At 51.9% G+C, this 25,153-nt stretch overlaps 1 protein-coding gene across 6 annotated transcripts in view; it reads left to right on the top strand.

The window, feature by feature from the left end:
- The window catches only part of RPH3A (rabphilin 3A), a 149,057-nt gene that overhangs the window by 63,804 nt on the left and 60,100 nt on the right, over positions 1–25,153 (top strand). For 5 of the 6 annotated variants that reach the window (XM_090062628.1, XM_090062630.1, XM_090062625.1 and 2 more), the window contains one exon: positions 17,892–17,987. In XM_090062628.1, coding sequence (XP_089918754.1) covers positions 17,911–17,987 — 77 coding nt within the window. In that variant the 5' untranslated portion in view covers positions 17,892–17,910. Of the gene's footprint in view, positions 1–14,372; positions 14,492–17,891; positions 17,988–25,153 lie in introns of those variants that run through there. The other variant, XM_090062629.1, reaches the window with a different exon arrangement.

Here is a 25,153-nt window from a genome sequence, read left to right as displayed (position 1 = left end):
ATATGACGGATGGGTTGGGTCCAGCATCTGTGGCCTAAACACCTGCTACCTGTGGTGGTTTAGATGATGTGGAGCTTGGATCCGGGGCACTTCCGGTCCTACTCGTTTTTGGGTAATACTGCAGTGGAGGTGCTAGAGGGGTGTGCCCAGCCAGAGGCCCCCTTCCGGTCCTGTCACTGCTCCCCTCCCCGATGGCTTGTCCTGCCTCCCTCCTGTAAGGAAGACAGTGCCATTATGCCATGCACTCTGCGTTTCAGCATGTTTTAAATTGAGGGATTGGCGTTAGATAGAGAAATAACATGGCTTAATTAAAGCAGGATGCTGAACTGATAGGATTTAACCTGATCTCTTAAATAGATTTGTAGATAGACTTGCAAGACTATGGCGTGTCTCCTGGCTAATTGGGAGATATATCTTCGGAAACCAGTTCAGAAGCCCTCCGACCAGATAAGACCACGGTGGCATGCATGTTTTGGAGTGTGGCGTGGAGGTGGCTTTCCTGATCCTGCTGCATTGTATTTGGGTAGAGGCGTGCTCTGGGGTGTGGGGTATCATTGTGGCCTGCTCTGCTGGGAGTGGCTTCTGGGCTTTTTCAGAGTGCTTTTAATTTGTTTGGCAGCCACGCTGAGGGAAAAGCTGTTGGGTTAGGGTGGCAGCTTTGGATGTTTGGAGCCATCCAGTAATGTGTTGGCCGTCACCCAAAAAGTAAGCAAAACTGGCGGCTGGCACGAATTTTCGGTATTGAGTCTGCAGAGAGCTCGGGGAGGGGATGGATGTATTAATCCTGAAGCCCCGTTCTTGCCCACTTCCGCCAGCGTTATACAGCTGGGGGATGGACATGAACCTAGGAACAGCAATCTTAGTTCAGCTTTTAAAATATTCTCAGCTTCCTACAAGCTGGTGTCCCGATCTGTTCAAGTTTCCAAACTTTCTTTGCCAAGGGCAAAAGCATTTGGCTCAGGAATCTGCCTTGCACTTCAGTTCATTTGCTTCCACGGTGGTCATTTAAAAATGAAATCTGTCACGGATGCAATGTTATTGAGTGTGTGCAGATGAATGAATGAAGAGACTTTGAAACCTGCTCTTTGAAACCAGGTTAATCACATCAAGTGTTGTCAGTCTAAAAAATTACCTCATCACTGGCACTGGCAGGTGGTGTAGGAGCAGCAGACTTATTCAATATTTAAGAAAGCTGCATTGCAGAGCTGGGAAGGCTAGGGAAATAGGTTGCCTGTGTCAGTATTTTAGCTGTTGGAGAGGATGTCTGCATACAGTGTGAAGTGCATACGTAGAGTTCTCTGCAAGAGCTCGGCGGTTGCATTGAGGCTCTTCCGAATACCGGGTCTTCTCCTTTTTTCCTTCTGCTGTGGTAGATTTCTGGGCAGCTTGTTGCTGTTGCCGTTTTGCTAATCCCTTCACAAGCCTCTCCAGGAAGAAGCTTGCTTGATGCTGGCGCAAAAGGTGCACGGGATGCAGCTGAGGTTTGACACTGGCCTTCCCAAGATGAGCAACGGCTTGCGTCTTTTGGAGACAGCGGTCCAATTCTTCCATGTGTGACAGTTACTCCTAATTCTGGAAGGGCAAGGGTTACATTCGGTGCCTACCCAAATCCCAGGGGGCGATTAATATAATCCACCCACCTGTTAGCTCAGGAGGAAGCAGAGGGGTCTCGGTGGGGGAGCAATTCACTTGATTTTTTCCACCCTGGTGCTGGTACAGGAGGTCTGGGCTCCCATCCCACACAGCCAGAAAGTTTATTTTTGATGCATTGCTGCTGTTGGGAGCAAGGTGGCATGGCTGGAAGTGCTGTCGGCATGCCTGGAGCTGCCTCCGACCTGAAGCAAGGTCCTTCCTGGGGCCTGACAGGCTCTGAGGTTGCGTGAGCGGCCTGGTAAAACTCCCGAAGGCAGGGTCCTTTCCTTTGCTGTCACAAATCAACCGAGGGCTGGATTTGCAGCTGGCCGAGCTCCAGGGATGTCAACAGAGAGGACTCGTTTGCCTCTGCTGAGGTTCTGGCGCCGAGTCCTGAGCTGGGACCGAAGGAAGCAGGACAAACACTGTTTAGCTTTCCTCCTCATCCCTCTGAAATCCCCGCCGTGAGCCTGAATTCAAACCAGGGGAAGGTAACCTGGACGTGGACATCCTGGTGTGTGTTTGCCAGCAGCCAGCCCCCTGGTTTTTGGGAGAGGCTGAGTGTGGGGGGCGACCCCGAGCGTGTCACCGAGAGCAGGCAAGCCTCGCAGCTTCCCTCGTTAGCAGTTGCCCCGGTGGTGGGGGGGTCTCAATTAGAGGAGCGGATGTGGAGCCTGGGAAGGCTTCCGGATCCGTCCCAGCGAGGAGCACGCATCGAGGTGTTTCGGAAGAAGGGGTGTGGGGGGTTGGACCGGAGTTGCGCTCCCCTGTCCGTAGCACTGTCCCCACGCTCAGCGCGTGTGCTAATGACATCTGGGCCGGTCGGGACGGGACTAGCACTCCCCTTGGCCGCGCTTGACCTCAGGGGACGCAGTGCACCGCTGCGCCGTTCCTTGCTTGGGCAGCCCCAGGCGCCCGGTCCTGAATGGAGCGGGGCAGGCACCGCGGAGATGGTGGAGGGCAGGACTGTGGAAGAGCCCCTCTACCGTGGGCCAGGAGAGCGGGGCTCAAAAGACCATGACAGCCCCCGTCACTCCTGCCCCACAGCCTCTTCCCAGCAAAGGAAGGCGTAGGTGGAAGGTGCATTTCCCAGTCGGAGGCGTGACCCTGGCACAAGGCCTGTTGCCCATTGCCTGGCGTGGCATCGACCTTGGAAATAACCATCGGCCCATGCTGGGGGGGATTTCTGCTCCATTTGACAGGTGGAGGCCTGCTGAAGTCAGCGCTGACCCTAGCGAAGGCTGAGGCAGGTTTTGTCCCTTGAGATAGGGCCTCCAATAATACAGGGGTGCAACAACACCTCTTTGCTTTAAACCAAGCCTGCTGAGGGCAAGGGCGGTGGTATGGCAGGAGCAGGCCAGCTTCTGGCTTTGGGGAGACCCTTTGGGTTTTTCTCCATGGGAGCTTGAGTAGCCAAAAATCAAAGGGATACACCTCTGTCCCCCATCAGGAAACCTCTTCTCCCAGACCTTCTTCTCAGGGAGGTTTAGGTTGGATATTAGGAAGAACTGTGTCACTAAATGCTGGAACAGGTTACCCAGAGAGCTGGTCGAGTCTCCATCCTTGGAGGTTTTTAAGACCCAGGCATACAAAGCCTTGGCTGGGATGATGTAGTCAGGGCTGGTCCTGCTTTGAGTAGGGGGTTGGACTAGATGTGAGCTCCCGAGGTCCCTTCCAACCTGAATTTTCCGTGATTTTATGACCTGCATTAGTGCTGCAGAAAACCAAGGTGAGTGGACTGGGCTACGCCCTGCCAGGGGACTCACCTGTGGACTACGGCCCTTTCCAGAAGCAGATAAAGGTCCTTGGGTATGGAAGCAGCTGTGCTTTCTGAAATGCTTTCCAGCATGCCGTGAGAGAGGCTCTGCTGCTTTTGCTTCAGCGCCAGCCTCTCCAAAGTGGCAAGGCTCATCACACAGGGCAGCAAAACGTCAGGAAAGACACGAAGCGCCGGAGAAATAGCTGAGGTGTTTGGGTTGATAGTCTCTGCCCTCCAGCTTTATAGCTTTTCTATGCGTCTTATGGTAGCTCCTACTAACCGGTCCTCCTGGCTTGGACATTAAGAGCTTGTCAGCAGCAGCCCCCAGGATTTGAAGCCAGGCAACAGGTTTTAGGGAGCTTGGTGAAAAGGCAGAATAGCTCATATAGGGCTTTTGTTGCCTTTCTTTCCCTTTGATGAATGCATTAGCAGGCTCCTGGGCTGTCACACAGCTGGAACAATGTGATACTTGTCTTGTGGCTCCATCTCAGGCCAGGAGCTGAGACTTCACTTCTATTTATGGCTCCGCTACAGCCGGGCTTGGTAACTTCCGGCTTAGTTTTTCCATTTGTAAAATGGACATAATTATGCTTTTCATAGTCGCGATGGGAAAGTCATCACTTCCCCAGTTCCCAGGCAGCAGAGGCCCAGATATTTCCTGTTCATGGCAGAGGGAAGATTGCACTTTCTGGGTGGCCGATGCAGGCTTTTTCTGGTGCCCCTTATGTTCGGGGGCTGAAGTGAGACTAAATGTCTTCACGGTTACAAGCAAGGTTCTTTGGGTAAATCTGATATCTTTTATTAGACTGACTCAGATAGTTGGAAAAATTCTTCATTGCAAGCTTTCGGGCACAAACACCCTTCGTCAGGCTGAGGAAGCGTCGGAGTGCGTTGAGATCCTCGGCCAAAAGGTGGTGTAAGAAGTGCAAAGCGCACGGAGGCACACGCAGCAAACCAAGAGTCTCCAGTAAAGAACGGGAAGAATGCGTTTGTCACAATGGTGCCGGACACCTAATATGGAAAATTACGTTTTTTAATGACTCCAGTTCTGGATGAACAGCTCCATCCTCACGACCTGTCATGAATCACCAGCCTCTGTTTCAGAGGCCAGGAATAAAGGCGTCAGTGGGGTGGCGAGAGGCGAATCTTTAAAGTATCTGAGGTCCAAGTTTGAGCCGTTACTTGGTGCGACTGTGGAAGAGTCTGTGCCTGGTTGTTCCAGCGCCTTTTGTGACCTCCGTGGGTCCCAGACCTTGGCTGGAAATGAGGCTGAAACTTCCCATTAAAAAACACTCCAACCTGAAAGCTTGCTTAATTGAGCATCAAACAACTGCTCCTCCTTTTGGCTGGGGTCGGAGGCTAGAGGAGCCAAGCTACGGGGAGAAGCTGGTAGGCTAGCAGGCAGCAGGCGGACCTGGAGACCTCCCACGTGTGCTGTGGACCTGCTGGGTGACACTGGGTTTCAGCATCACCGGCTTTCACAAGTTCATGAGGAAACAGGGCCAAGAGTGTGGACGCGTCATGGCTCTGTGGGTAATGAAGGCCGCCGGCACGAGCGGTTAGGATGCAACTCTTCCATCTGCACGCTCCTGTAGCGGTATCGGTGGAGCAGAACGGTTGTAACTTCAGCCCTGTTTCATCCAGGGATAAAGCTAGAGTGATTTAGCTCCCTCGTGCTGCTACCGGAGCACGCGGCAGTCACTGTAACATCGCAGCAGCCGATGTCGAAAGTTTTCTGTCGCAGCCTAAGGGCTACGCCGTGGTCCCTAATCCAGCCCGATTGCCTCTGCAACACGCCAGTGTGGAGCAGCCTTTGCTGCCATCCAGGAAGGTCTGTATCCAGTTTAGATGCAACGTTTGGGAGGCTGCAAACAAACCCCGTGCCGAAGACTTGCTCTGGCTTCAGTTTGGATGGAGGGGGTCTCTGGATGGGCACGTGAGGCCAGATCATCATGCTCTGATGCGGGAACATGTTGGGTTGGACATCTGCAGCGTTGTGCATCTGGTGGGTTGTGGGACAAGTCCTTTTTCCTCCACTACCTTGCCTCCAAGGAGCTTCAAGCACACATCACAGTCTGGTAAATAATTCAGCCGCCCGGTTCCCTAAGACCTGGGAACTGATTATTCTCATTTCTCTCGTGCCGAAGGGTAGGACTGGCCGAAGTGGGTGCCCAACAGGCCACGTGACTTTCTGTGGCCTTAGGGGAGATGTTTATAAATGCTAAGAGAGGAGGTGGCCTCTTTTCAGCTCCGTCGTGGATTAAAGCACTTCAACTTGTCTAAATATTTCATACGCCCCATTGATCGAGACCTGAAATCTGCTTGGCTGGGTTTTCTTGCTTAAGAGCAAAGGCTTTGAAAAAAAATCCTGTTCCAAAAAGCTGCTGTTCCTTTTCTTTGCCCTGTGCTAAAATTGCACAATTGGGCATTAGAGTAAGCAAGAGTGGATGCTGGAAGTAATGCAGCAGAGGTCTTTGCAATCTATTATTTATAGGCACAGAGAAAGGCCTGTGTATACCATCAGGACCGGTGGCTGGGTTGTTTCTGTGCTTGCAGCCCTGGGAAGAGCCATTGGCTGGAACAACTCTAGCGGAAAGTTTTAGTAGGAGAAGGGAATTTTCCTTTTTCTTGGCGGAAAGGTTCCCGGACGGAGACGTGGAGTGGACTTGACTTCAGCTCCCTGCCAAATGACAGGCTTCCTGCCTGATGCTGGACAAGGTGCTTTGCTTTTCTGTGCCTCATTTTCTGTTTGCAGAATGGCACTGATAGCATTTCCCTCCTCCTCGTGGGGAGAAAACCGCCAACATTGGCTTTTGTGGACCAACTGGAGAGAGTCCAGTGGTGGGCAGCAAAAATAGTTAGGGGGCTGGGACACATGACTGGTGGAGAGAGACCGAGGGAACTGGGCTTATTTAGTCTGGAGAAGAGAAGACGGAGCGGGGATTTGAAAGCACCTGCAAGTCCAACTCCCTACAGGGTGGCTCCAAAGACGATGGAGCTGGACTGTTGTCAGCCCATCCTTGTCCACCCATGTAGGATGCTGCCTCATCCTTTTGATCCGGTTGGTGATGGACAGAACAAGGAGCAACGGTCTCAAGTTGCAGCAAGGGAAGCTGAGGTTGGATATTAGGAAAAACTCTCACGAGGAGGGTGGTGAAGCACTGGACAGGTCACCCAGAGAGGTGGTGGCATTTCCATCCTTGGAGGGTTTTAAGACCCGGGTAGACAAAGCCTTGGCTGGGATGCTGTAGTTGGGGCTGGTCCTGCTTGGAACAGGGGTTGGACTAGATGTGATCTCCCGAGGTCCCTTCCAGCCCTCATTGTCTCTGATCCTATGATGGTAAAGTGTTACAACCATCACGGATCCACTGCAGACTTGTATTTACTTTGATTGTTAATAGCCTGGAGTGAGGACTGCTTTGTTATAGATGTGTAGCACCAAGAGCCTCAGGGCTAGGCGATAGCTTCTAGCCCTACTGCAGTACAAATATCAATAAATAATAATAATACTTAATACCCGGGAGGAATTTGTTGCTGCGCCGCAGATTGCAATGGCAGCGAAGGTGCCGTTAAATACATTGGTTTCACGCCGCTGACCTAGTCCATCGCGTGCTGCTGTTTGGGTGAAGAGGAGCAGTGTACGCAAATAGCAGGGCATTAATTATCTGGATGAGAGCTCTTTGCGTCACTTTAATAGATGTGTCTGTATGTTCACAACTGGCGGTTGCTTTAATGAAAGAAAATGCCGAGATCTCCAGCCACGTCTACAGAGAGGGCTGCTAGCTCCCGATGAAAAAGGGAGCCTTTGTTGTGGATTGGGTTTTAGTTTGGGTTTTTTTTCCTTTTAACTTCCTCAGTCTGAAAAGTTGCCGTTTCTTTCGGCTCAAACGGTCCAGGTTCAGAGGCGATGCTGACCGCTGTATTTCTAGTGCTGCCTGCCTGGGTCTTGCATGGCAGCTTCCTGGACAGACGACTTCTAATTTTTCCAGTAGCAAAACTTTCCTTCCTGAAAAAGGCCAAGTGTAAATGTCTCAAGCATGGGAAACAGCTGGAGCACCCCTGTGGGATTCATTTTCTACACAATCTGAGCACTATAACGCTCCTGTTTTAGTTCTGGGGCCTGCATTTGCCCCTCCTCTGCCAGAATTGGATCAGGCCATTAAAGGAGCACTGGGGTTTAAATGCTGTCCTCTATTCCTTGAGACCCAGTGCAATACGACCATGCTTAGGCGAGCAGGGGGAAGGACCTCCAGATCTGGTCACTCACCCGTCTCCAACTCAGACACAGTTAACAGCTCCTCGCCCTCCGCATACAGCGGGTCTGCCCCCGTGGAGCCCGGCCCAGACTGCGAGCAGGTGTGCGTACGGGATTGGGGTGTGCGGTTGCGGGGGAAGCTGGAGAAACTCATTGTTGCCCAAAATCAGGCCACTGGGGATCACGGGCATCTCAGCCCTGAACATCTGCGCTCTCATTTAACACAGGAAAAGCTCCGGTTCTCCTGAACGAGGCCCCTTGGCCATGCAGGATGGAGACCACCTCCGGTTTGTTTCTTAGGGGCCAGCCGTTTGCAATGCCCGTCTCACACTGTGGTTGTTTTTGGGGGGTAGCGTTCAGCAGCTGGCTTCGCTTGCACACCGGTGGCTTCATCCGCAGCGGTCTTGGTCCCTCCCAGCAAAATTGGTGCGACTCTCCTCGCTGGATTCAGGCCATGTCTGGACTGCCCTTTGCCTTCGTTCTGACTCGTGAAGCCCCACATCCTTGTACCTACCCAGACTGAACTAGCTGGGAAAGGACGGCGTAACTGCTTGGTTCCCTGCTCTGATGGGACTTGGGGGCTAGCGCTGTCAGGAGGGCGGTCTGCAGCCGTTAATGCTGTCATAAACAATCCATGCTCAGGGCGAGAGATTGCTGGCTTGAGTGACACCGCCGGCGAGCTGTCCCGCTTCAACTGAAGTGGGTTTGATCGACTCAACCGGGGGGAAAAAAGCAACCAAATAATAATAATAAAAAAAGAAATACCAAAGCCACTCCCCATAAGCGTACAACTCCTGGCTTTGGAAAGATTTGGTTTGAAAAGGCAGGATGCATGTGGGACACAAGCTGATTTAATTTTCCTATCAGTAGAAGCATAAACATACCCAGGATAAATTGCCTTCTCTCACAGATACGTAGCAAGACTCAGAGAGGCCAAGACTTATAGCATTACGCCTTTGGGGGTTAGCCAGGAGATACTCCGGGAGAGCATTTAGCAGCAAAGGTTACAGTGGTCAAAGAAGCTGTTTTCTAAACTTCTGTAAGCCCAGTAAAAACCACTTTGGCCTGGACTCTGGCCTCTTTCCTGTAACTTGCAGTACAATCTGTGTTCCTGCCTGTTTGCGGTGCCTGTTACCTTTTCTTTTTTCATTTTATTTTGTGCTTGATTTGGTGTGGTAGAGCCTGGCCCAGGAAGCGTGTGTATGAAATGGGGTGAGATGTTGCTGAACATTAACTAGCTGGGATGTGGGCTTGTAAACTCTTTGCCCAGTTGAATATTTTTTCTTCATCATCACTGAGGTCTGGAGGCCTGAGTGAAACCCTTTCTGTGCGTGAAGGATGAGGCCAGATCCTATCACAGGTGGCAAAGCTTTGACAGCCCCATGCAACGTACCCATCACAAAGCAAAGTCATTCGGTCCGAAGTCAGGGCATGTTAGCGGGGTTGGATGATGCTGTTTCCTATTATGGAGGGGGCCCTTGCTGCCCTCTGTTTCCACGAATCCCTCTGTCCTACCCGGCCAGCTTTTTGATGCTATAGTCAAAGGGGCCACCTCCTGCCATTGCAGCTGCAGCAGCTGAGTCTGCACCATAGCATGCGGGTTATAAAAATGCTTCTGCCCCACTGCAGTGCTGCACCGCGTGGGGAAAGGCCAGGCGCGGGGTCCCTGGACTCTCTTGGACAACCCACCCGCCCTAAAAGAAGGCAACAAACCAACTTGGGGGTGATGGGATCTACCAGGACTCTGCCCTCCCGTTCATATTAACATATTTTCCCTCGTGCAGTCGCTAGCAAGTGAACATCGTAGTTCTTATTGAGATGAGGTGTGAGTCCGTCCATTACATCATCTTGGCACCAGGTGGGTGGCCAGAGCCAAGCCTCCGTAATCCCAAATAACGGAGTGAGATTTCCATCACGCTTGGTTGAGTGAGGACCAAAAGGGCTTAGCAAAGAATCCAGCAGAGAGGCTGTCTTGCAGGCATTGTCAGTGGGTACAAAGCAAAAGCTGTTTCCCCACCCACTACCCGCATCTCTATAAAATGCACCTAGGCTTCTGCACACAGAGACAGCCGTTCCGGTTCCCATTGGCTTAGTGAGCGCTTGGCTTTAATTTGGAAAATTAAATCGGCATCCCCTGCTCCGTGCAGCACCCGGCTGCTAATCAGGCGCTCGCTGCGGCACGCAGGGAAGGACACGGAGTCTCTCGTGCCGGAGAGCTGGCAGCTGCCGGGCTGGCAATGGCTCCTGCTGCGGGGCAGCGTCCAGCTGGGATGAGCTGAGCATCACGCCTGGAGCCTGGCTCCGACCTCCATAGGGGCAGCAGTGCAGGATGCACCAGAGCAGGCCCTCGTCCCTTCTCCCCTCCACTCCTCACACCGGTGCATTGGCTCTTTCCTTTGGCACGTGCGACAGAGGCACTAGTTAAGCCATACGAGAGACACTCGTCAGTCCAGCTGCCCAGTTTTTAGGGTGACAGCTTAATTTTAGGGGGAGGGCTGCATGTTTCCTTCTACCCACGTGAGCATGGTCCATTCTTGGGATTTGGATCAAGCCACGTGATGACCAGGATTTGCCTTGAAGTCCCAGCTCCTGGAGTCCTGGGTTGAAAGAGGGATATAAGAAGAGCAAAAGTCTCTGCCTCTGAAACTGCCCCCCTTGAAAACCTGGCCTGCTGATGCCCCCAGGTGGGAAGGCCGATGCAGAAGAACACGAGCTATTTATTCTTTTTGAAGTCCCATGAGTGTTGAAGCTAAATTTGGGGTGGATTTGGGGTTTTCAATCCTTTGGGACAGGAATGCCTGTTCCTGTTGCCATCTCTCCATGCCTGGCTGCTGTGTGACAAGCTGCAAGACCCTCAGGTGTTAGGGACCCTCTCCCCACTGCACTGGGTGGTTGTGCTGGTGCCTTCCTCCTCGTGCAGCTGGAGTCACAGCTCTGGATCTCTCTTGATCTCAGCAGTAGCATGCTGCATACATCGTCCCGCGTGCCCCGTACCGTGGGGGTTAACCAGCCGCGGCAAGCATCGCTGCTCTGGGCGCTGCAGGAGACGAGGTCTTCCTGGGCCCTGCGGGGGCTCCAGAACAGGAAGCGGGGATCTGATGAGGCTAATGCATTTGCAATGCTGATATTAGTTTATCCTGGCAATTCCTGCCAGGCTGGATTTGCCTCGTTTAGCTCCTTGTGGGGCTGCCGTGGTTGCCTGGGAACAACCGCAGGCACCAATCGAGAAGCAGAATCCCACCAGGGAGGAATTTGTAATGGGCTCCACAGCTGGATCCTCTTTGCCCTGCTCCCATTCAGGCTCCAGCCTCCCAGGTGCTGCTGGATGAACGCTTCCAAGCGGGCAGCTCGGCATCCGGATCAATGGGGCGGGCCAGGCCGTGGACAGGGCGAAGTCACTTCCCCCTTCACCGGAGCGGAGCAGAGCAGAGCTGGTGGCAACTCTGTGAGCTCTTGCCGTGTCCCTATCAGGGTGTTTGCAAAGCTCTGGGAGTCATGTGAATACTTCTGAATCTCAGCTTTCCTGAAAGGGGGTGGATAAAGGTCTCTTTCCCTCCTGGCTGCTGAGGGAAGGTTACAGACTAGGCTCCAATTAATTAATAGATGTAATTAGGCGGGAGGCTGCCCATTTTCTGCCCCGCTGCCAGGGGGCCATCTGCGGCTCCATTCCTCCCCTACACCGCAGCCCAAGCCTCGCAGACGACATCCTGTTGTTCTCCTACGCGCCCGTCCCCCACGATGGGGCCCAGAGTCCTGCTGTAGGACCCCACCTGGGTTCCTCCCTTCAGGCAGACTCTGCTGCCGTCATACCGGGCCCCAAATCTCCCTGCCATCTGTTCCCCTTCGGGTGTGGTCCCCTCACTGGGACCTTCGGCTCACACTAGCCCCGGCCCACCCCCAGGCCCCTGGCTCTTGGGCGTCCCTCTCGGAGGGCCTCCTTGCCCTTCTGACCCTGCTGGTCCTGGCCCCCGCCTGGGCCAGTCGGGAGGCTCTGGCAGGCCCTGATGTATCACCCCCTCTCTGGGTCCTCCTCCACAGACGTGGGGAGCTGGGGTTACCTCACACCACGACTGGTGCCTCGGGGACTCGCCCCCCCCGGGCAGCAGGTTGTGGTGCTATGACTGGTGTTATATTCGACCCAAACTCTGCCTCCCCACATTGGAGGACTTAGTGGGGTCAGGACTCGGCTCTCTCTCTCTGGCTGAGCCCCCTCTCCCTTCACTGGGGGCTCCACACGCTGCCCCCCTCACGCTGGGGGCTCCACACTGCTTGTAACACCCCTTTTACTCGGGCTCTTGGGACTCAGGTGGCCGTAGCCGTGTCTGGCCCCAACTCTCCTCCTCGGGGTCTCGAACCCCCGCAGGGCTCAGGCAGCCTTGGCCACACCTGGCCTCCAACTCTCCTCCTTAGGGCTTGCACCCCCACAGCTACCTCTGATGGACGCGACCCACCCGAGGGTGAGGGCTAGGGGTTAAGGCGCCGGGGTGATCACTGGCCTGGCGTTTCCTGGGGGCTCCCGCACCACTGGGAGCCCCGCCAGGACAGGCCGCCCGCTCCCGGCAGCGTGCAGTTTCCGGTCGTACCCAGGACCAGGAGCCTCCTACCATCCCCTACAGCTCCTCCCGACGAAACTCGGCAGCCTTCAGGCCAGGCCGTGCTGTTGCCTCCCTCCAGCAGCCAAGCTGCCTTGTTTATATAGGCAGCCCTGAGCCTAAAATGGCCGCCCTCCTCAGGCACCTGGAGGCCTGAGAGCCAGGAGCAGCTTCATCCTGGGCTGCCCAGACCCTGTGTCCACCCTCCATGGCTGCAGCCTGTGTCCATCCTCCCTACTCTGCTACGAGCCAACCTGCGAGAACCGATGTGGGTGTAGTCAGGCCACGGGACGGTTTTGTGGGCCGCCCCTGCATCCAGACCAGGTACTCTCGCATTTCAGAGCTGCTGTTTGTTCCAGCTATCCCCCAACAGAGTAGGTGGAGCGGCCCAGGACACGCTATAAGCTGTAGTTATCTCCTGTTAGACCAGCGTCAGCGGGAGGTCGAGTGACGCAGCAGGTCGGTGGGCACCGCACCCAGGCGTCCTGACTTCCCATCCGGTGTCTAGCCCGTATTACCGCACCGTTGCACTGGCTCTAATTCGGTGGGGCAAGCCTTTCTCTGGGTGCTGATGAAGCACGGCGCGTACCAGTAATGCTAGATAAATAATAAACAAGAACTGGTCACTCCAGTCGTTTCCTACAGACATTACACCGTGGGGAGAGGGGAGGAAAGCAGAGCATTTATTAGAGCTGTTCACTGCATAATTTACCGCTGTGAGAATTGTTTCCTTGGGCGACGATTAATGTCTGTAGCCTGCCTGGAGCGGTGCGCGTTCGGCGCGGCAGGTTGGCCCGCCGGCACGCATCTTGGAGGCTGAAGCGTCGCTTGGGCGCCGCGCCGGTGATGGCACAGCAGATCCGCGCGGGGTAGCAGCCGCAGCAGGGGCTCATGCTGTTCGTTTAGGTGCCAGTTAAGACCAGGGGGATGGCGACCTGGGTCATTGTGGATGGAGCTGCCTGGCTCGTTGAGGAAGTTAAATGTCCTTTTAATAGTTTAGTGATTTAGCCCTGGTGGGTCAGAGGGACTGAGAGAGGCGGAGTGGGAGCGGGCGTTAGGTAGGCTCATTTGCGGCTCATGGGCTGAACCTGTGTCAGTGTCTCTTCCACGCTGCGTCTGGTCCTTGCGCCTGGGTAGTGGTTTAACTGAGGGGGCTCATGGCCTGGGTCGCCCCAGAAGGTATCGGAGAAGTCCTTGATCCCACGGAGGCCAGCTCCATGGGTGTCTTCCCCTGCCTCTTGGTATATGGGCACATCCGGGGCCTTTCTGGGCAGGGGTCAGATGGATAGGTGAAGGTGTAGTGGGGTCAGTGGGGTAATTGGGGGGCTGCCCCTGGATGGCCTGCGCTGATGGCCCAGGCAGGTCTTGACTCAGCGACTTGATGCCTGCTGTGATGTGTGTGGCGTTGAATGGCGCGGAGGATGGAGCCCAAAGGGACCAATTCTGCTCTCAGTGAGACCCGGACCCCTCTGACGCTCAGAGATGTATGGGAGGCGGTGGGTAAAGCATTTGGCCCGCACAGCACAGACAGTGGCTCCACCGAGCCGGACCCTCAGGGGACATTCACACGTGTCTGTTAAGAGGTGGGACCCCGAGGCTGTTCACGGGGGGCTGATGAAGCATGTACGGCATCGACAGCATCTGCAAGGGGCAAATCCACCCTGGGGCACAGACTCCCTGGAGCAACACCACAAGCTTCATCGTGGGCTGCCCAGACCCTGTGTTGCGATGGGGACTGGGAGATGAGGTGGCTGGGATTCAAGCCACCTGGCAAGCTGGGTCCTGGAGGAAACAAGGGGGCTGGGATTCTTCCCCAGCCCTGTAAGCATCTCTCCACATGGCTGGAGGGATGGGGTTGGAGAGATGGGGCCAGCTAGTGCCAGAAGCAATGGGTGATGCAGAGCCGAGAGGCACGTGGCGAATGCTGTTGGCACAGACAGCGTCTTCCTTGGTTAGTTGTGAGGCTTGAGATGAGATTTGCAGCTGGCGAGTGCACCGGCCCCATTCCCTCCCCCACGCCGACGGGGGCTCTGCAGAGATTTCTATCTGCTGCAGCTGGGGGAAAGCAGTTCAAATGCAGGGGCTGGGAGCTATGCAGGCATCAGCGACCGTACAGCGAGTGCAGCCGGGAAGCCGCGAGCCCAGCGCATCGCCCAACGCCAGCAACGGCCTTCTGAGAAGCGCGGTGGGGGAGAGAACGGTCTGATGAAATAGCGCCTTGCTTCCAGACGTGTTACAACTCCTGCTGTGAGGGTGAGTTTAGGGTCCTGAGTGCCCACAGAATATTTTCTTAGGGAAAGGAAGCATTTGAATCCACTCTGGAGCCTTTTGGTCTCAGGACTGCAGCAAAGCAAACCCCATCAGAGATAACTTGCTAGCTTGTTTTGTGTTTTTTTAATCTCCCTGAACCCTGATTTGGTGCATCTTTCCTGCTCAGGTGCTGTGCAGACAGCAAAGAGACTGTCCCAGCTCATAGATGCCCTACTGGGTTTTTTTGGGGTTTTTTTTGGTTGTGTATCCATCACACCCATTGTACACCAGTCATTGCCAGGCACAGCCTCCATGTGTACTTTGCAGGGCAGATAGTTTCCTTTTAACTTGACGGGCCTGCGATGAAGAAGCAGCGTTAAGAGTTGCGATTAACATCCCGGCACTGGAATTGCTGCTTTTTCTGAAAAGCAGAAGGCAGGGTAGATTTGCACCTTATAGACTAATTAAATCAGAGATATGTATCAGAATTGCTTGATAAAAAGGGGCTCCTGTCACTGCCCACAGCTTCCCCATGAACGGTGTAATGCAGGGCCCTTGTGCGCCCTCTCTGATGCCCGCTGATCGCTGGGCACCTCCTTAACGTTATTTCCCTGCTTACTTGCATCTACATTGTGCAAACCTGCTGAGTCAAAGGCTGGCCCGGGTTACCCCAGTGGCTTTCGCTTGCCTATTGACAAACTGCCCATCAATTGGCACTTCCCCCAGAGAAGGGCAATGAACCGGCAAACGCTGGGATGATTTATTGGGTGTTGGTTAATCTCTACATCCTTATATCATCTTCCTTCCTTATTTGCGAGGCTCTGTTTCACACATACACGCACATGCATGCATGCACACACGGGCGTAAACACATGTGCATGTACACACATGCACGAGCTAGAACAAATCTGGATGTCTGATGCAGGATCTCTTGTAGGCTGATGTTGGACTGCCTCCCTTCGTTATTGCCCTCTGGCTTTCCATAGGTCGCGGGTCAGCATTTGAGCAGAATAGGTAGGGGATCTATCCTTTTATTTTCTCCCTTTATAGGCAAGCCTCTGTGAAGCTGAGATAATAAAGGATTTGCTTGCCGTACGCTGTGTCTATTTGAGTGGTGGGGGTGCTTTGCAGAGACCGGCTTTTGTGTTATTTCGGCTCCCTAAATGGCTTGAAGAGGGGGAGAAAAACCTCGTGGAAACCAGGAATGCAAACACATTGCACAGGTACCGAGAGGTGTGTTTTGCTTCCACTCCTGGGGAGCCCAAGTACATGTCAGGGCTGTCTGAGCCGCCTCTCTGTGTTCCTGGCCCTCTGCTCCTATTTTCCAGGCCCGCGCTGTGGCCTTTGCACCCCACTTGAGTGGCCCTCTCCAGCGGGGTGATATCTGCAAGGCTGGTGGATGTAGCTGCAGTTGTGATTTCAACCTGCTGTGAATCAAAATGCTCCAGAGCAGCCCAGACCTTGGGTGGCTAAATCCCAGTTGCCATTTCCAATTTGACTTTCCCATGTTAGCAGCTGTTTCCCCTGCGGTGAGCCACTCACGCCCTTGAGCCACCCGGCAGCCAGTCACGCCACTTCCAGTAGTGCCTGTTTGCTATGAAAAGAGACGGGCTGTCCCTCACTCTAGTCTCTGAAAGGAGCTTGCAAAAAAAAAGGGGCCCCAGGAGCTGCTTGGGAACGAGCTCCTTAAGTGAGAATCCGAGGGCTGGAAGGGATATTGCAGGGCACCTCGTCCAAGCCCTGGCACCAATGCGGGATTGCACTCAACGAGCTGGTTTCTGAAGGATGCATGCTTTTGGTCTCGAATGACCCAGTAATCCAAAACAAAGGTCACATTATTGCTGCGTTAGGAGCGATAGATGTGGTTTTGTATACGGCTCATCTCTGTGCTCACGTTATTCTGGTCTAGGCACTGGCTCTCGACTGGCACGGTAGGGTAAAACCATCCCTTGGTCTCTCCTGTTGTTCCTCCTGCCTGAATGACACCATTTTTCACGTGATGCCTGATTTGGCTTAATGGAGACCTGACAGGGGGCAGGTGAATATTGACCCACTGCCACCTTACGCAGGAGACTGCTGTTGATCCACATCAGCCTTGCTTTTAGCCCAGGAGGGGGCACGTATTGGCACAGCAGGCCCTCTACATGGCGCTCTATTTGAGCGGGTGGGTGTCTGGAAAGAAAAGATCAATGGGAAGATCAATGGTCATTTCAGTCAGTCTATGGCTGCCTTTCCAGAGGAGCGAGTCTAGCGGTCCTATGTCATTACCTGAGCACATGGCAAATTATGTCGCGTTGTCTTCATAAGTGTTTCTTGCAAGTGTTTGGCAGAGCTGTCCGTAGGGAAAGCTCAAGGAAAGCGGAAATGAATGTTGAACTTGTGAAAGTAGAAAAATTGTGCGTGTGTGTTTTTTAACGAGACATGCCTGCTTCCTTGAAAAGGCCAGGCTATTCTGGTGAACTGTTGTTACCAGAATGCTTCGTTTCTTTTTCTTTATTGTCCAAACATGGGGATTCAACATTTTCAGAGCAGAACACGTCTATTCTTTATTTTAGAGTGATTGTTTTCTTTTAAACGAAAATAAAAGCCATGGCGTTTTCTAGCTAGAAAAACGACCAACCATTAAAAACGGGGATGAAATATTTGGGCTTAGGTTGCTTTGAACCCAAACACTTTTTGTTTCTTGGGGAAGATTGGTGTGTTTTGTTTTCATGCTTTTCTGAACAGAGAAAAATAAGATCATGGGACTTTTTTTTTTTACAAAATGGATAATACATTTCCTCGTGTGCTCTGGAATAATGGGTTAGATAGTGGGAATTTGGATTTGCTATTCCCTGAATACTCTTACCTGCAGGTGTTTCTGTGCTGGTGTGTTTGCATGTTACCTCTACTCTGGAGGAAATCAATATTCTGCCTCTTTCCTCTCCTTTGCTTTTTGGGGAAGAAACTTAGACCCCAAATTTTAACCCCTCTTTTTTCCTTGCCCTTTATTTAAATGAAAACGATAACATTTTACTTCTTGCAACTGGATGTAGTGACAGGGCGGAAGCTACAATGCAGCGTCTTAGTTGTGCAAAACCCAGTGTCACGTGCTTGTTAGAGAGGCCGTTTGAACCAAAATCTTTCTGTACGAACAGCATCTCGAGCCCCTTGTTTTTAGATCTATGGAAGAATTAGCATTGCAGGCTTCATTTCAGTACAGCTCTAAATTACATTTTTATGTGCCAAAGTGAGATTTATGGTAGATTAGAGTGACAGAAAGCACATCAGTGCTATCTGTATGTTCAGTGGGACAATATCGTGGCTGGCATGGATTTCCTGGACTCTCCCTCAAAAGATTGGTGCCGCCTTCTCTATCAGGTTTTTTTGCTGGTGACTTATGGACTCTTGTTTCTTTTTCCAGATTGCCTCAAGATTCAGCGATGACAGATACAGTGTTTGGCAGTAGCACTGATCGGTGGATGTGTCCAAACGACAGAGCAATGTCTCTCCGAGCCAAGTAAGGGGATGCTTGCCTTTTTGGGGGGTCAGTCTAGAAACATTCATGGCTTAGAGAAACGTATTGCTGAAGAAATGAATCAGAAGGATCCAATGAAATGGGATTCCTACGCTGCTTTATGGGGTATATTCTGTGTCTAGTCTGTCAAGGCAGAGCTTATATTAAGCACATCACCCTGGCATCCTCGTGAGATTGATGGTGCCCTTCTGGATTTGCACCCATACTACTAGGGTGAGAACGTGGCCCTCTCTGTGCTGAGGTGTCTGGGAAAATCTCCCTCCGTTGCTAGTAGCCTGGTTACTGGTGTTCTGGCTTTATTGAACACCACGTTTTGATGCATCTAAACGGCTCTGAACAACATTTGTTAACTTTATTTATTAAGCTTTGGTAAATAATGCACTGATCCATTTGCTGTGGAATGAAATCCAAGTAATTTTAATTAATATGTATTTGCAATGTCTCCCTTAGAGCTGTAGAAATGATTGGCTTCTCTAGTGTCTATATTTCATAGATGTTAGTGGGGCTGACTGTGCCGTGTAGCAAATTCATTGATCAAAGAGTCATGCGAGAGACATCGTTGAACACACTTGATTTTTCATTTTCTCGGGGAAAAATGCTACTCTCGTTCTGTTGCCAAAAGAAAATGGTGAATGGCTTTAATCACAGCTTTCCTCAGACTAGGATAGCCCTGGCCAAAATTTCTTCCCAAGACCAACTTGGCCTTGCTAGCCAAGTTGTTTTGAAGCATTAAAAAAGTGAGTTGATAACTGAAATGCTGATTCATGCTACATTTTTTCACATTGAAAACGTCCAGCTAGAAGAACAGCGTGGATAACTTGGTAGTAACTAGGGTAGATTTTGGGGTGAACTTTATCATGGGAAAGTCTTACGGCAGTCAAAAGACCAGCCTCTGGAAGGACAGAAAGGTTTTCTTAGAGACAATAATGAATGGGAAATGAAGATACTGGGAGGAACAGTCTATATCTTGCCTCCCCTTTTGGAGTTTTACTTTACTTCTCATGCAGGAAGAGTCCTTCGATTGCTGTTATTTCTTTGTACCGTTCTAGTCCCTCCAGACCTCAATGCGTGATCGGGATAGTGTGGCATGAGCACCTGTACACCCACGTCACAAAGATTTGTCCTGACCCGTAAGCATAGGTGATGAGTCCAGATCCTGCCAGCAGTTATACACAGCTAGCGTGCTGAGCCCTCTCAGAGCTTTTTAAAGTCAATAGGGCATAGCATGCTGCCCAAATGCAACGAATTGCAGGCCCGGAGCCTTGTCACATCACACGAGACCAGCGGGTGATGCAGTAAGCAAATGGGGAAGGCAGCAGAAAGCAAGGTAGCAGTGAACCTGTTGGTTAAATTAGAAGGCAGTTATGTGATGTGTTTGGACCATTGAAAAGTGGGCCCTTGGGTCCTTGGGCAATGCTCCTCCTTCCCACAGACTTCACTCAGGCCAAACCCTCCCATGTCTTCCTCATGCGCTTGAAATTTTGCCTGTTCCTGGAGCCGGGGGTGGCCGAGGGTTACAGTAGGGCTGGGGTGCGTGGTACTGGCTGGAGATGGGACTATGGCTCCTAATGGCCTTGACCTAAAGTCTCCCAAAGCTGGGAGCTGCCTCTGGAGAGAGACAAGTCATCCATAAGAAATCACCAACAAAACCAAAAGCCACTGCAAGGAGCTGTTGCCGTTGCTCGTCTCACCTAATCTTTACTCCTTCTTTCTTTCTCCCTCTCTCTTTGTGCCGTCCTGCAGTGAAAAGGAGCAGTAAGTATCCTGCTTGGTTTTTTTGGCCTGTTGTATATTGCTTGCTACTGCAGGCATTTTGGGGGGCTTTGGGAGGGAAAGCATTGAAAACCCACTGCAAATACCGCTCAGATGTTTTGAACAACTTGGGTATTTTCCGCACGACTTTGGCAGCCTTCCCAGATGCCTCTGCTTTGTCCTGCCGTTCACCAGCTATTGAGCAGAATTGCAGACTATAATGTGCATGTGTCCTGCATCCCCAGATGCTTATATATTTAAGTACTAATGACCCTATTAAAGAAGAGGTAGAGAAATGAACAGGCAAAGACGGGGGAGAGAAGAGAGGCCTTCAGATGAGGCTTGGAAAGAGATGACAGGCTGGCCCTCGGGTGGGTATCAGTTGACATAGCCTCGTGGACGCCAAGAAAGTCTTGTGTCAACGCACACCACCCGAGAGAGTTGAGGAGAGAAAGATAAAGAACCTGCTCCCGATGGCGTGTGCTGCAGAGGAGCAATTGCGTGGCTGGATGGGGAACGGGCCAAGGCTGAATGAGTGGAGGGATTGAGTTAAGCAGGTTTGGGGGGTTTGGTTTCCTATCCTCCTCCTCCTCACGAAAACTGATCTGAGCTGCTTTGACTCTGCTGCAAGACATGCTGAGTTGGATAGGATCCCTGTCTTCTTGCGCGGTTGTCTTGCCCCTTTCTATCTGAAATCTGGGCAAGCCATTCTGACACAGCTGAGCTCAATCTTTTTACCTGTGCCCAGGCAAATGCACAATGCCCCTAAAGCCAGTGGGGAGATGCTGTTTTATACTGGTGAAACAGCCAAATTTGGAATGAGAAACGTCATATTTATCTTTGACAAGGACTCTGATGCTTCAAGGACCAGCTGTCTCTGTTAGTTGTTGATCCCTTCCAGTATAACCTCTGATTTACCCGCCTTTATGGGCCGATGCTGATGATCCCCTTAGGGTGGAGCTGACACCAAAAGTGGCCTGTGGCTTTTGAGGCACAGTATTTCTTGCCCTTTAGTCACCTGAAATGCCTCTTCTTGTACTGCACTGCCAGCTTTATTGGGTGCCTGGGCTGGCCAGCTTGGGTCCTGGTAGGAGTCCAGTCCTGGCCCTGCAGAGCTCCTTGCAGCCTGCAAAACCCTGCGCAGCAGAGTTGGTACTTGGTCACTGAGCCCAAGCAGAAATCCCTGCGGGCACAGGTAGACGGTGAGCCAGCTTAATGAGCCCGTGGGTGTGCAGACACAATTTGGCAGTCACAGTCATGACTGCAGCCTGCATGGTCCCTTTGCCCCTTCCTGGCTTCTCCCTCATCGCTGAGTTGTCTTCCTCTTTGGTGGGTCAGTGTTTGTGCGTGTAACACGGCTGGTGTAAATGTAGGCCGGGGTACCAGCAGGACCCCTAGTAGAGAGGCAGCTTTCTTCCCCAGCCAGTGTAGGAAGCATCTCCTCCTGATGCAACAAAAGCAAAGCCACCGGAAGGACCCTTCCTTTGGTAGCATTGCATCCATACCACGCGTTTTGCTGGCACCTCTCTGCCTCGTAGAGAGGCTCAGGGGGGTGGTTTCACACCCCTCGCTATGCTGGGAAAACTTTGTAGAGAGATTCGGCCTCGGGCTCAGTGAAGGGGACCTGAGAGGCCTGTATGGAGGTAGATAACCGCCTTATCTGTGGGTAGGTGAATTCTGAGCGATGTATTAGGAGCGAGAATCAGCAGATGTCTGCCCTAGTGCGGAGGAGACAGGCGGGATTAATGGCTTTGTCTGGCGTGCTGCTGTCAGTCAGGGCCAAGACGCTGGAGGCGAGACAGGAGTTAACGAATATGAATTTTTCCTACCAAGCGGATGTTGTTTGGGAGGCTGGTAAATTCACGCTCATTTTCCTCTAACAATGGCATTTGTAATTCTCCTCGTTTTTGCGGCTGCCTGGTCCTACCGCGAGGTGGTTACATTGCTTTGATTTACCAGGTACTTGAGCAGAGAATATGCAGAGTTGGTGTAATTGGAGTCTCTCCCTGGTCCCCTCCTCACTGGCCTGATTAGCGCTCCGTTTCTCGCAAGGATTTTAGTTATTTCACTGCGTGTTGCCGGAAATGGAGGGGTGGCGGAGATGTTTGGTGGATCGCAGAATTGCAGAGGCTTCAAATTTTAGAAACCAGGGTCAGATCACATCACGACGCCCTCAGCAGGGGTCTGTTTCATTAGCAGAGAAGTTCAGCACTATAATGATAGCATCACATAAGCTGAAGACTTAAAACAGGAGAGAGATGCCCATTGGCCAGGAAAGACATGATTTCTTTCTGCATAAGGACCATGCCGCACCGTAATACTGTACGGCACAAAGCTGCTGATCCCGTTGGCATCAGAGGCAGAGACCGTGGCAACTCAGCAGGATCATGGAGGGAGCATTTATAGAAGAAATAGCTGTTGCTCAGCTGCAAAATCCCCATGGGCCTCCATGGGCAGGGAGAACACTTGTGTGGTCTGTGCTGCGGCTATCTCCCTGGACCAAAGGCAGCTCAGCCAGCCGAGCCCATCTGCTGCGCTCTCTTGGAGCTGCATGGGGAAAGGGAGAGTCGTAGCAAGTGTTAAGGCTGGGGAAGGGTCTTGGCTGGGCCGCGGTGGCCGGTTAATTAGAAATGCCCACGCAGTTAAGTCCCTTTCGCTTTCAGGAAGGTGGCGGCAGATTGGCACGTGGTTCTGGTCCTCTGGGATCTAAACAGCCCTGAAGCTCGGTATCCAGAGCCAGACCTGAGACTTGTGATGTGACTCCGGTCTCTCCTGTTGTGCCGAAGCAACCCCCACCCAGTCGGGATGCCTCTGGACTTTGATGATGTTCAGCTCAAGCTCCAGACTTGGGTTGTGTGATTCTGCTAGGACGTGGGTGAATCTCCTTTGCTGGAAGGTTTTGAAGAGCGACCTAGGCAGCTGCTGGTAGGAGCTGACCCTACCTCGGGGCAGGAGGATGGACGAGATGGCTTCTCAAGGTCCCTTCTATCCCTATGGTCCGTGATCCTACAAGAAGCCTTCCATTCCCAACATGGAGAAGAATCGGTAGCTTCCCCAGGCCCAGGTGTTCATTGCTGCGCTTCAGGATCCAGTCAGATCTGCTGGTGTCTGGATGGAGCGTAAGGGGTCAGCGTCCACAAATGTCTTGGGACCAACCCAGCCGAGAGACTGCCGTTTCCCCTCGCCGCATTGCCATAGCCGCTGTGGGCCAAATGGAGTTCAGCAGAATGGTTTTCCATCCGAAAATTCAGTTTTGCTGAAACAGGAATGTTCCAAGGGAACTTAGCCAGAATGACCTGTTACAATACTTATATTTCCTTTTGACAATGCCAACCTGCTTTGATTTATTTTGCTTTGGCTCTTACAGAACAGTACAGTGCTGTAGGTTCAGGTGTCGCATATTTAATATTTTATATCATTCTGTCATGATGAGAAATACAGGCTGTTTACCTTATTGAACCCCAATCCTTGCGGGGCTCCAAGCACGAATTCTTCTGTGGTTTTCATCTTGCTGGACATTTGAAAATGTTTGCCTTCTATTCCAGTATGGAAGGAGTGAAAAGTCAAACCACTGGGATTTTTCCGTGGCATACAAGAGCTGGCCCCTACTTTATAGGAAGCAGCTTCCCGGATGCTGTCTGCCAAGGTCCCTGACCTCCCACCCATGTTTTCCTTTCCACTGGCTGCCTGTGCTTCCCGACGGTTGGTAGGTTTAGCTTTTTCCGTCACTCTAATGGCAGAAACACCCCGAGCCTTGCACAGATGCTGTCCCTCCTGTCTGCCTCCCTATATCCACATGCAGAGAGGGAAGCTGTAGCTCCGTGGTTTGGCAGCTAGAATCCTTTGGGGAACTATTTTCCAGGCCTGATCAGCGCAGGTGTGCTCTGTACCGAACATTTGCTCCCACTTTGCTCAGTCTAGTTTTCATCCATCCCTGGGCAGACCCTGGCTGGGAGCTTCCTTTGGAGGATTTGGGTTCCTAAGCGGTGCATCCGGGCTTTGAGGCCAAGTAGCACATCTGCTGCACCTTGCCCACCCCCCTCCGCAGAACCCTACGGGAGGATAACGGGCAGTGCATTTCCCCCTCCAGCAAGGCGTTGACGAATGGGAGGCTTCTTAATGGAGTGGGGAAGATCTGCAGGCTCACATGGTGCTAGGAGCCTGCTTTGTAACCATTTCATGGATTATTCACTCTCCGTTAATCAGCATTGTAATAGCACCATCCCTTTCAGTGACAACTTGGCAGGGGCTCCCAAAGCACGGCCTGTCGCTGCAGTAATAGTACAGGGCTTTGCAATCGGGGGTTAAATCCAATGCCAGTGATAGGACACTTAGTGCAATGTTGACAGATGTTTTTCTTCTCGAGTCCCCCAGCTCCGCTCGATGGTTATTTATTCCACAAACGCAGGGAAGCAGATTGCACGGGAAATGGCTGGAAAGCAACTCCTGCTGGACGAGATGGCATTGTAATAGCTTCTGATGCGATATCAGCCTGAGCGCTGGGAGCTGGAGCGCAAACCTCCTGCCTCCATCTTTCTCTCTCAAAATCTACTCGTTCCCCTAATTAGCATTTTTAGCAGGTTGTTGGCTTTTGCTCGGCTCTGCATGAATATACATGAATATGGGTAAGCTGCTAGGAAGTCCAACTAAAATTACTTGGAAGTACCGGGATTTTTTTTTTAAAGGGTGTTTTTGAAAAGATGATACAAAAATAAGGAAAAATCCAAGTCCAGTGATATGTACTCAAGCAAGTGGCTTTGCGTGTAGGGCTGCTATTGGATGAATGAAAGGACACGTTGTACAGCTCTTCCATCTAGCTGGCAGATCCAGCGTTGTGGGGGCAAGAATAGTGTGGAAAATGGAGCTAGATCATTTGTTTGCTCCACTTGGACTAATGGAAATCTGTTTGAAGAGGAAATTGCCTTCCTCCATGTGAAACAGGCCTCCTCCATTTTTACTTAAGTCTTTTTTCCCCTCTGCGAGTGTTAATCTTTGCTGGTGATAAATTATATGCATGTCACCCACTCACCCTGTTATATTTACTTTTTGTGATATGCAAACGGCACTTGAAGGACCTGCTAATGTAAAACTGTGACCTTCCGGAAACACCTTCTGGCAGCGCGTGGAAGGCAAAGGTCTATTAGCATGATGTCACCGCAGCCTTGAAATAACTTATCGCAAAGTTTAAGTTAAGCAAACGAGGATCCTAGGTTGATGTGGCCAAGCCATCAACGTCCACCCATATCCTCTTCATATGTTTTTAAAGGAACAGCTCAGATGCATTAGGCCTCATTTCTGCTAAGTTGCATGCAGGATAGTTTGAGTTTTTGCACTGGGAGTCTGTAGCACAGGGTTACCAGACCTGATGATTCCCTTCCAAGTGGTGCCTACCTTAC

This window comes from Crocodylus siamensis, chromosome 9, assembly GCF_052110815.1.
Source record: "Crocodylus siamensis isolate JL-2025a chromosome 9, ASM5211081v1, whole genome shotgun sequence".
In the NCBI taxonomy this organism is placed as follows: Eukaryota; Metazoa; Chordata; order Crocodylia; family Crocodylidae; genus Crocodylus; species Crocodylus siamensis.
This window is presented reverse-complemented; position numbering and strand designations above follow the sequence as displayed.